An 11,935-nucleotide genomic window follows, 5' to 3' on the forward strand; every position below is an offset into this window, starting at 1 on the left:
GGGGTATATAAGCTTTCATGATAAACGTGACTCAGTATAACATTGCGACTACAGTAAAAAAGCTTTTAATGTTCTAAAACCACAGATTTATGAGCAGTATTGGATTTGAAGATGTTAGAAACACACGTCATTGTTGTCATGTGGTGAATTTGGCCAATCGTGAAACAGCTGTGTCTTCATCAGCACTCCTGCAGTCGCTCTGAAAAAGCTGCGCCAGCTGAGTCAGCCGGCTGCTCTCGAAACGCTATCGCGGTACTTTGATGCTACACGTGACAGTGACGTGGCGTCGGTTCAAGTCGGACTAAAATTCTAACCGGCATGCACTGCTTCAAGTCAGCCGCCGATCGGTCTACACAGTGCTGCATGAAGTCGAACGCACCTGTTGGCATGATTGAGAGCAAACGTGAGAGGTCACAGGCCTACGGTAGGGTGTGGCCAAGTAAAAAATAAAAAATCTCCCAAAAATCTCTAGTTTTATTTAAATGTAGCTAAAATAGCTCCTTGTCGCAAAAAATAAAAAAAAGTCGCAGCTACAATGAGAAAGTAGCTAAATTTGGCAACAAAATCCCCAAATTGGCAACACTGAGTGCAGCCAAGCTGGTGTTGATAATGTCATTATAAAACAGATAGTTCCGACTCAATTCTGATTGGATGAGCAGCAACCAATACGGGTTGACAAAGTTGATATATTAAAGGAATTGTTCACACAAAAAAAGAAAATTTACTCATCCTTAGACCAAGATGTGGATGAGTTTGCTTCTTCATCTGAAGAGATTTGGAGAAATTTAGCATTAGATCATTCGGTCACCAGTGGATCCTCTGAAGTGAATGGGTGCCGTTAGGCCTGGGCGATAAAACGGTATCGATATTTATCGACGGTACACCCTCTTCGATAACGATAGAAAAATTTTTCGATATAGTGCACGATATAGGCACGTGCTATGAGTGACGCAGACCGCACACACAAACACGAACACATGCTGAATGGAGTGCTGTGCCTGCCTGTGATAAGGAGATTGTGAATAATTTTTTTTTATATTAGTCGAATTTAAAAAACATTTGCATTTGAATGCAAAAATAGTACAATCAAATGTTAGGTGTGTGTCTGGGAGCGTCATTAGTGGAGCGCGAGATGCGGTGATGATGATGTAAGTGACATTGTTGAATTTTAATGTTTTGTTAGTCTAGCCCACAAGACGCGCAGTTGCTGAGTTATTCATTCAAAATATTAGAGAAATATAGTAGCTCAATGCGTAGAAGATTTTGATTAGGTAAAAAGCAGAAACCAATTCACACAGAACGCATATTCAGCACATTTTTTAGACGGACAAATACACCACACCAGAGTCATCCATCCATAATTTTGCTCAGATAAAAAAAAAAAGTAATCTTGACTGACTCAGGAGAGAAATAATCATAGATCAAGTACTGTTTACAAGCTAACAGTTCTAAACAAGTGTGTCTGTGGCTTTGAATATGAAGAATTACTTACTGGTAATTTCACTGGCAAAAAAAGTCCACTGAAGCACAGCTCACAGCGATATCAATTTCAAAACAAGCAGCTTCTGTTGGTCGACGTTGTGAATCAGCATAACCAACTTGTGCCCATTGCAAATTCTGTGTGGGAAAATCTTTCGCCCTCATGCAAAATTTCAGATCATTCTTATTAAAATTACCTGATTTCGCCCTTGAAAATTTGCAGAACAACGATAAATATTATTGGACCTTGAGTACATTTACTTAATTTACTAATTGTTTTTTTATTATATTATATTTTTTATATTGGTTTCACTGAAGTTTTATTTTACATGCCAGTCCTATGAGTATCAAAAAAGTTATGTCTTGTGGCTTTTTTAAAAACATTGAATGAAATATTTTCATATCAAGAATATGTTTTATGTGTCACAGAATGACACACTTTATGACGTAATGACCCCATTATATGCACCCCTCCCCCCATGACGTAATTATCCAATCCTGGTATGCGAGCCAAGCATAACCCAGACAGATCATGGGCGCGCCACGATATTTTCATCACAGTCACCCAAAACAATAGAATCCCGCTGCTTCTGGAGTTGCCACTGTACCAAATTCCAACCGAGTGTCTTTGATCATGTTTAAACTGGATTCAGGAAAGGAAATTAGTCTAATATTAGTCATTGTAGGCAAGCATTGCGATAGGAGTCATTGTCCATGATCAGAGATGTCAGGAGACATTATCTTTCGAAACAGGATGTAAGTTGTTGTGTCATACAGAGTGGTAAGTTGACAGTTCACTGTTTGTCACTGCATAAGTCTCTGTATAAGGTGAAAAGAGCTTTTTTTTTTTTTCTTCCTGAAAACTACAACTGATCAAGATCAGTCTGCTTTATTTAAACACACAACAGTTTGATATAGTTGTGAGCTCTTATCGACATTCTGTGTGCAGCTACTCTGCGACTTGATATCATCTGTAGAGGAAGCCAGAAAATTGCAATGCAAATAAGTACTCTCAGTTCACAGCCATAGGAAGCCAGAGAGGAACGATGACACATTTGTTTTGGTCTACGGTTGATGTGTTAGACTTCTTACTTACATCTATCCATTTAGCTGACAGTTTTATCCAAAGCATGTTATGAAGAGCTATCTGGGCACCGGCATTCCCAGAAGAACATTACTCATTGCAATTTCAACATGTCTCGTTATTTATTTCTTGTGTCTCCAGTGTGGTGAACAGAATGTTGAAGTGTTTGCATGTCTCGTGCACTGATCCTCAACTAGTTCCCAAGTTTCCCTCGCAGGCCACAGTATCCATCAAGGCTGCATAAGTAGGCCTCATGGAGCCAGATCAGCTGCGTCGTCTCCTTTCCACAAAAGAAGAGCCAGTCTCCCTATATCACATAGTCATTCTGATCAAGTGATGAAATGCAGACACATGCGTAAGGCCATTGGAATCTTTATATTGCAGCTGTTTCTCTTTCCGTCACACACACACACACACACAATGTGAGAAGGTGCTAGTTCGATCAGATCAAATCCTTTACTGGAACTCCAAAGTGGGTAATGAAAGTCACAGAGTGTTTTCCATGGATAGGGTTTTGACTGGTTTGAACTACATTGCGTTACAGTTAGACTGTTGTTTGGCATGTGATGGATCTCCTCTCACTAATGTATTGTCTTCACATTATCAGAGTCTAGCAGTGTAGCCAAACCATTACTGTACCCATGGAGACCAAACACACCAGCCAAATCTGGCAGCTGGTGACCTCAACAAGCAGAGAACATCCTACGTTACTCTTAGTTATGACTAAGGCTAGGGTGATATAATGAATATTTGCAATATATTCACAGTGGTTTTGCTGGTGAGATAAAATAAGGCAACATAATGAATATTGGGATGTTTTTAATGTGCTTTTTATTTGACTGTTAAGTTTCTTTAAAAAAACGTCATTAAGGCCCGTTCAGACCAATAACGGTAACTATATAACTATAATGAAAACTTTATTAGCATCCACACCAATGCACTGTGACATTGTTTATTATAAGCAAGTGATGCAGTTATATCGACTGCCACTTTAAATGCTCAAGATCTTTAAAGTCAGTCGGATGGATTCTGATTGGCTGTCAATGTTTTTTTTTATTGTTTCTCTGGTGGAAAAAATAGTTCTGAAAGTGATATTATTATAGCTGATGTGTGGACATTTCTGTTCCCATAAAATTAGAACGATTATTAAAATGTTTTAGTTTCAGTTATCATTATGGGCGCTTTCCTTTCAATATGACTAATTTTATGATCCTTCCTTGTCTTGATGTTTTAAATATCTCTAATTTAAACTTCAGTAGCAAATACACCAATATTTTATATGTGTATTGTCACTGATAAACACAAAAATTATTATTATTATTTTAATTAATTATTTTATTTATTTTTAAAATGTAAATTATTTAATGTAATATTGTAATGTAAGAATTAATTATTTACAGTAATTGAGTCAAAACTGAACTTTTATTTCATCAACATTTTCACAGTAAGTCACATAATTAATACATTATATAATTTTATAATAAAAATAAAAATATATGGATTCTATGTATTTTTATATGGAATGAAAATTAAATTAAATACTGTTCTTTTAAAGAACAACAGTGTGGAAAATCATTTTTACTGTATATTGCTTCTTTCAGTTTGAGTCTTTTGAAAAGGCTGATATGTTTTATGTTTTGACCATCCCTAATTTGAACTAAGAAAACCGCTGGCCAGAATGAATCATTCCCCTAACACATATTGATTGTCAAGGAGCGATGGATTGATGGTTGTACCAGCGCTAAAACTAACGGGAGATGTGGCCAACTTGTGGGTCTCCTGTTCTATATGGTGCGCTTAGAATTCAACTCAGAATTAAGGATGTGGTTATCCTTTCCATTTTGCGGCAGAGGACACTCACAAGAGTAAGTCATTGCTGTTTGTTCATGCTGAGATTTCCTTACTGGAACATTTTTTTCAAGTTCATTGTAAGTACCCGCAAGTTTGTATTGATCTGGAGATGGAGGCCATGATGAGAATATATGATCTTTTGAACCTCAGGGTTTATGGCTTGTTTTTTGTCCTGTGAGAATATTTAATCACAGCATGCACCTCTACATTATTAAACTCCACATCTGAACCAGAGGAGAAAGGTGAAGAATTTGCACTTTACACGTGACTGCCTCTCACTGCACACTCAGACCTGAGGACTAAAAATAGTCTTAAACCTCTCTTTTTTTGGCCATAAACTGTGCTTCCACTTATGGTTATGCAGAATCCATTAAGAGCTTCTCAGATTTGGAGATGGTTTGGTGGACCACATTAAAGCATCTTTAACTGTTACAAGAGTGTCTTAAATCAGTTATGAAGGCAGGGCAGAAGAGATCTACCTCAGACATTTTGGGAATATTTACTAACTGGAGCTCTTCTTCTCAAGCCAGAACATGAAATCCGCTGGAGTTTGTGGTTGTGGTTTTGTGTCGGACTCAATTGCTAAACAATTCATTATTACTCTCCTTGATAAAAAGCATTTGCTAATGTAGATTTGTATGGCTGTCAGTGGACCGAACTGCTTTGCGATATTTACATGTGTGTCAGAAATTGAGTTGGACATGGCCCAAACAAGTCAGGGTGAGGAGGAACTTGCAATTAATTGGTGTTTGTTTGGCACAACGTGAAGTGTGAAGAGTTGTTTATGGTTGCTGTAGTGCAGCATGGCTCAGTACTAGGGCTGCACGATTAATCGAATGCGATTGTCATGCGCATTTTGTTAGTAAAGCCGGTTCTGTAATCAGCAGGAAATCATCAGCACGTGCTTTCAGATGGAGCAGAATTTACTATACATAGCCGTAGTTCACTGACAAGTTACGCAAAAAAATCGCAGACGATTTTGTTGCGCGATTATGAAATCGTTCACGATAATGACAGCTGTTTGCATAGCTTCTCAGTGAACTACGGCTCTGTGAAGTCTCTGGCCTTTGGATGGAGATTTACTGCTGATCACAGAACCGTGCTTCCCTGAAAGATACGCATGACAATCGCAGCTTCTGTCGAATCGCGATCTCGATTCCATTTCGATTTATTGTGCAGCCCTACTTAGTACTGTACCATTCAGTTGATGTATGATCACAGTTGTGTATATATCAGCTATTTTAAAACGGCTTTGAATGGAGCTCATCCAATCCGAATTTACAGTCCAAATAAGGTCTGCATGATTAATAAAAGTGAAATTACGAAATACGGTACTGTGTGTTTGCAGTGTCTCAGAGCGGCTCTGTTTCAGTAAATGCTGCTCCACACAAACTCCATCTCTGCATATGCTCTCAGTTTGAGACGCTTTAACATGCATTTTGGAATGTAACATGTACCAAACAGCTTCCCATAATTGTAATGAGAAGCACCTATCAGCAAAAGAGAAGTTTTAAGGTCTCTCTGTGGTTTTCTGTCAAAATGTAAAGAAATTAAGAGAGCCATAGATGTTAGTATTGAAATTTTCCAGTTGTAATGTAATACAATTATTATTTCTCAAGTTGCTTTTTATTTTACAGTGAAATAATATAATAGTGCATTTTCTGTTGTTTTTACAGTATTCTTTTATTTAGTAGTAAATAATAATAATAATAGTTATTATTGTTATTATTTTATAGCCATATTGATGTAACACAATTTTGGCAGAATTGTGCAACCCTTACAAACGAGCAAGAAGGAGGCAGATCAAGTGAATGCAGTTATTATTATTATTATTTATTTATTTTTTTTTTTTTTCAAGATTAACATAATAATTTCATGACTATAACAATTTTTATGTTTTCATTAATTGAAGGCAGGATAGAAATCATGAGATTGACCATAAATATGTGAATGAATTAAAGAATTTTATTTTATAATAATTGTATTATTTTACAAACATGTCTTCACGAAATAATGCTTAGGCCTAATATTTTTCTGTTTATGCAGTATACAGACTCATTTATACTGAGCTCCTTTGCTTTAAAAAAATTGAAAACTGGTTCTCCTATTTGTTAACATTTTGTTAGCATTTTCAAAATGGATGAGTTCATTTGAATGTTTCACTCAGGTTCTCTTGCACTTGTTCTACAGAGCACATTTCAGGTGAGAAGGTGTCAGTTCTTTTTGAAATGCTGAACTGAAACGATGAGAATGAGAGTGGACTGCCATGCGATGCATGTTTCTTTCCTACCTGACCTAGAATAACATGATTTGTCAGGTCATAACATGGTAATCAGGATAGAATAACAAAAATGTGGCTCCAATTAGTAAAGCTAGAAATTAAAGATGTTCTTTAGTCATGAAATCCTTGTATACATCATCTGCCTCGGAAGGCCACAATGGGTTAAAGTAGAGAGATAATTGACTGGGACAGAACAGGCTGCATCTGATGTCTTTAAATTGTTTGCCATCATCCATAATTCATGCTTTCAAAGTAGGAGTCTTTGATTTGGTTCACTGGCTGTATTACGAGAACTATAGAGGGAAAAAAGTAATGACTTATTGGGTCAAATGAGACTTGGCTCAGCGGCAGCAGGAGGAGGAGAGGAATGAGGTAATGCCATCGTTTTTAACGGCAACCATGCTTGAGGTAAATATTTGCACTTAGCTCATGCCATGAGAGCACTTCTGCGGTATATCACATCCACATGTCTCAAGCACTCTAACTGTTTCTAGTTGAAGCTCAGTTGACTGTACCCCGAGGCCCCATAATGGGAAAGTCATGGTATGACTTCAGCCCTGATAACCTCGGTTTGGAGAGCTTGCTTGTGTGCACACACAATCAAAACACAAATTATATCCGCCAACAAGAGCACATTGTATCTTTGTACTGTGTTTTTGACCATCTGTGTTCTGCTTTTAAGGGGATTTTAAGGGGTACTATCATGCCAAATAATATTTTCCTTAATCCTTTGATATAAAAGTACGACTGTACTATGAAAATGTATTTAAACTCTCAGAACTCAAAACATTTAATTTTTAGAAGAGCATCTTATGAAACGAAAGACTGGAATGCACTACACAAAGAATCGCTTATTTATACCATGTTTACACTTTGTTGGTTATAATGAAATTATTTGTGAGGATGCAGAAGCTCATGTAGCTGATCAGAAATTTTTTTTTAAAACTGATCAAAAGTTTTGAGCAGATTCCGACGAACATAAAAACCTCTAGCTGGCCATTGTGTTCACATGATCAACATACATGTCTGTGATTGGCTACAAAGCAGAACACCTTAAAAACAACATTGCAAATATAAACCTCTGATGCGCTCTGATGTAGAACGACTGGTATTGTTATATTTTTTAAATTTAAGTATCCACTTGGTACCAAAATACCTAAACACCAGATGAACTAATGAAGTAAAACGTGTGAAAGTTTGCCAAACTTTGTGCTATTGCTGGTTGTGTGTAGCACCTACAGCTCTGCATATCCTTCTGATACATCCCAATAGTAGGAATGAGTGGATGAGGTTTATTTGAACAAGGTCCCTGTTCATTGTGGTCTGAGCATGAACAGATTTTGCAGAGAGGCTATTATTGAAGGATGGGCAGTTACAACTGTATTGCTCATATGCAACATATGAAGAGGGCATTCTTAAAGGTGCAGGAGCAAAAACTGACCATTTAATTACAAGGCTTAGATAAATGGTGAAAACACACTCAAAAATGTGTAAACCACTCATTTAGGGCAATGAATCGCCTGCGATTTTGAACGCGATTTTGTGTAACTTGTCAGTGAACTACGGCTCTGTGTAGTAAATGCCGCTCCATCTGAAAGCACGTGCTGGAGATTTACTACTAATCACCAGAAGCGGCTTTACTGACGAGATTCGCATGAAAATCGCATTCGATTTTTTTTGCCCAGCCCTACACTCATTTTAATAACATAAATTGACATAAGGGGACAAAAAATATGAATAATGAAAAAAAAAAAGTGTTGTGTGATCCCTTTAAGAAATTAATTATTGAACGCTGAATTCTGAGAGTGAGACTTTTCTCTGGATATGAAACCAAGTTAAACAAAGTTGAGGATATGAAACAAGTCAACATAAAAATACCTGATATTTACATAACAAGAAGTGAAATACTTGGCATCTAATTCATGAAAATCACTCTTCCAGAATTTTGGTTAAGGATTTCCTTGTTAAACCTCACCCAAGTTATGCAAAGCGTTTGTGTACACGGAACTTTTTCAGAATTGTTTAAATCTGGTTGGACTTAGAACCGTTTGCAAGTTATTCACGTTAGTTTTAGTTTAGAAAGGAACTTTATTTATGATGAAACAGAGAACTGCATTGTTCACCATGATGTTTTTACTTCCCTGTAATTACTGTGAACTCAGATGCTCATCTTCAGCATCACTTGGTACATATAAACCAGCCAGATGTTAATGTATAATGTTAAGAATATTAAAGAGGAGAACATGCTCATGTTCATGGTGTTTCAAAGCAACATTTTCCAATTTAACCCAGATGGTTGACTAACCTACTTACAGGTGAGCGGCTCTCTTGAGAACCGATTCCGCATGAGTAAAACTGTTTCAGACACCAAAGCCATAGACCACTTACAAAAAGATTTTCCACATGCTGTACTGCCAAACCAAGATCCATCTTGGTTATCTTGAATTCGTTTTTGGGACATTAACTTTGCAGAAATAGTAATCTGAACTGTAACACTTATATTGTTGTCATTTTCAGATCAAGATGGCTGACTCTAGCACTGGCAAGCCTATGGTGGTCACTTCCTCCGTCTCCCTCAAAGTTACCGCTCCTTCTTTCTACAATCAACCCAAAAGGTTTGCGTCTGTCGCTCCTCCACGCCCCAAAGGACAGATGGCCCCATCACAGCCCTCGTCATTTGTAAGCACTGGTGTAATTGGACGAGTTGGAGAGATGCCCCCGCCCCCTTCAACTCTTTGTGAGGGTAAGGCAATTTCCATAAAAGATGGAAGGGTGTAATTTTTAACTCTTTCCCCGCCAGCATTTTTGAAAAAAGTTGCCAGCCACCGCCAGCATTTTTGATGATTTTCACTAAAATTTCACGGCCCCCAGAATATATTGTTTTATGAATTATCTGAACATGCAATACATCAAAATAAAGAAAAAAAATCGGTTTTATTTTAGCTTCATGCATTCTTTTTTTATCAACATTTTATTTATTTTATTTTATTTAGTAAGTTTTATAAAAAAAAAAAGCCACATTTTGAGCAAAAAACAGAGAAAATCAAGTTTTTATCAAATACTACATCTGGATCATATTAAGTAGGATGATCGAAGCAAAGATGCAGTAGATCGCTTCCATCAGCACCCCCAAAGCTTGCAGTCCTTTACCACTTCCTGGATCGACATTTCACTCGGTAACATTAGGCAGTTTTCATTTATATGCTGTTTATTGTTGATGATCGCATTGTTTTTCATATGCATACATACGACATTGCTCATTTCTACGTCTTCCTCACATGTGTTTTTGATCGGCACATTCTAGACTCATTCAGGAGATGCGTAATAGCGCCCCCGAGTGTATAACAGCGAGAACGCGGAAACCCGGAAAATTCCGTGTTTGGCGGGGAAAGAGTTAATAAGACAATCCACAATAAAGAACCAAAAAAAGTATTTCAAAAATCTAGTTTAGAACACGTGCCAAATTCGTAGAAATGTTCCCTTTGTATAAATATTGTTTTATATGAGAAATGAGAAATCTATTTTGCGTTAAACAGCTTGTTTTTTAAAGTCGGTGCTTGAAATAAAGCTGCTCTTAATTTTCATTGATGACTGCAGTGTTAATCATTTTAATTATAGACCTATAATTTATTGTATAAATTAGTAGACCTGTTTTAAAAGACCTGTTTTAAATTAGGAGTAAGCTAATAGCCTAATCTTTTGTTATCCTCACAGCGCGTCAGTTATGCGGTATGAAATTATTGCCGGGCAGATTAATTGTAATTTAATAATAAAAGTAACCTAATAATAAAAATAGGCCTAATAATAAGAAGAATGTAACAGGCCTACATTAATTGGACATGCCAAATCCTCTTAATATTGCTTTTGACAATATCTCTAGCTATAGTCGACACATGACACATGATACGACGCAACCCAGCACAGGGAGGTTATCGCGGGGCCCCCCCCGCAGTGTGTGCCCGTCCACTACGCCACTGATTTTAGGTCAGTGTTTTAGCTGGCAGTCAATGATGCTCTCTGCCGGTAGGGAATAATAAGATGGAGGCTTGAACACTTCTGGTGGCTGACGGCAGTTTAGAACGCAATGAGCAATCCAGTCATTATAAAGATCCGTGATTGCACCTCATGATATTGATTTCAAATGTTAATAAGCTCTGAAGAAGTTGTGTTTAGGGCTGGGTATCGAGTTCAATACTTTTTAGGCATCGACCGTATTGCCATAATACCATTGAGAATCGAAAAATATCTTGTCGTTCGGTACCAAATTTCGATGCATATGGGGTTAATCTCATCAACGTCAGTGAGCCAATAAGCATGCAGCATGCTTGATGTGCCTAAATCAAGTGCTGATGATTGGCTTTGGAGAGGCATCAACTAAATACTGTAGCATCATGCTATATAAGACAATTTATACGATTTATACTATGCTTTTTCTCAAAACTCATTTAAAAAATTGAGTGTTTGTAATAACTTCCGATTGCGATCTAATGTGTGTTTTGGCCATATAATGTTGCTGAAATATGCTATTTGTAGCCTTTTATATCAAGCTAATCACTACAGCTGCTTAGCATTTCTCATGTAAACACCCTGTATTGTTATGAAAATAAGCAGAATCTCATGAAAATCACATACAAATCATATACTATTGTAATCATGTGTTTATTAGCATCATGTTTCATCCGTAGAAATGTTTTTCTGGATTTCTTATGTACAGAAGTGAATGTGGAAGTGTAATGACGAGGAAGTTTTCATCAGTAAATCAGTGGAAAATTAATAGAAACGATGATTCTGTCTAAGCTATGCGTTTTGAAACCAAGATGCACTAGTGTAAACGTAGCCTAAAAGATGTGAAAGCTCAAAACTATTTGAACTTTATTAAAGGGGTCCTATTATGCTTTTTCACTTTTTCAACTTTAGTTAGTCTGTAATGTTGCTGTTTGAGCATAAAAAAGATCTGCAAAGTTACAAAGTTCAAAGTCCACTTCAAAACGAGATATTTTATTTAACAGAAATCACTTTTCAAAAACTACAACGAACGACTCGTTTGGACTACAACGCATATTTTCCAAGATTTGTGATATCACAAATATCGACAAATGGGACGAGACCTGGTTGAGCTGCACCAGAGAAGGCAACGAGTGTTATCACTATGTCGGAGACAATATATCGTTTTGCCGATATGAGCCTGTCGCGATATATCGGTATCGGCGAATATGCCGCCGATAAGAAATTTTTTTTAG

The 11,935-nt window shown here is 37.0% G+C and overlaps 1 protein-coding gene across 1 annotated transcript in view; it reads left to right on the forward strand.

Moving 5' to 3' along the window:
- Positions 1-11,935, forward strand: part of LOC107744703 (zyxin-like) — a 28,859-nt gene that overhangs the window by 1,882 nt on the left and 15,042 nt on the right. Inside the window, exon 2 of the mRNA XM_016558523.1 lies at positions 9,213-9,438. Coding sequence (XP_016414009.1) covers positions 9,219-9,438 — 220 coding nt within the window. The 5' untranslated portion in view covers positions 9,213-9,218. The remainder of the gene's footprint in view (positions 1-9,212; positions 9,439-11,935) is intronic.

The sequence above is a fragment of the Sinocyclocheilus rhinocerous genome, unplaced genomic scaffold, assembly GCF_001515625.1.
Source record: "Sinocyclocheilus rhinocerous isolate Xijiao unplaced genomic scaffold, SAMN03320098_v1.1 scaffold498, whole genome shotgun sequence".
Classification (NCBI taxonomy): domain Eukaryota; kingdom Metazoa; phylum Chordata; class Actinopteri; order Cypriniformes; family Cyprinidae; genus Sinocyclocheilus; species Sinocyclocheilus rhinocerous.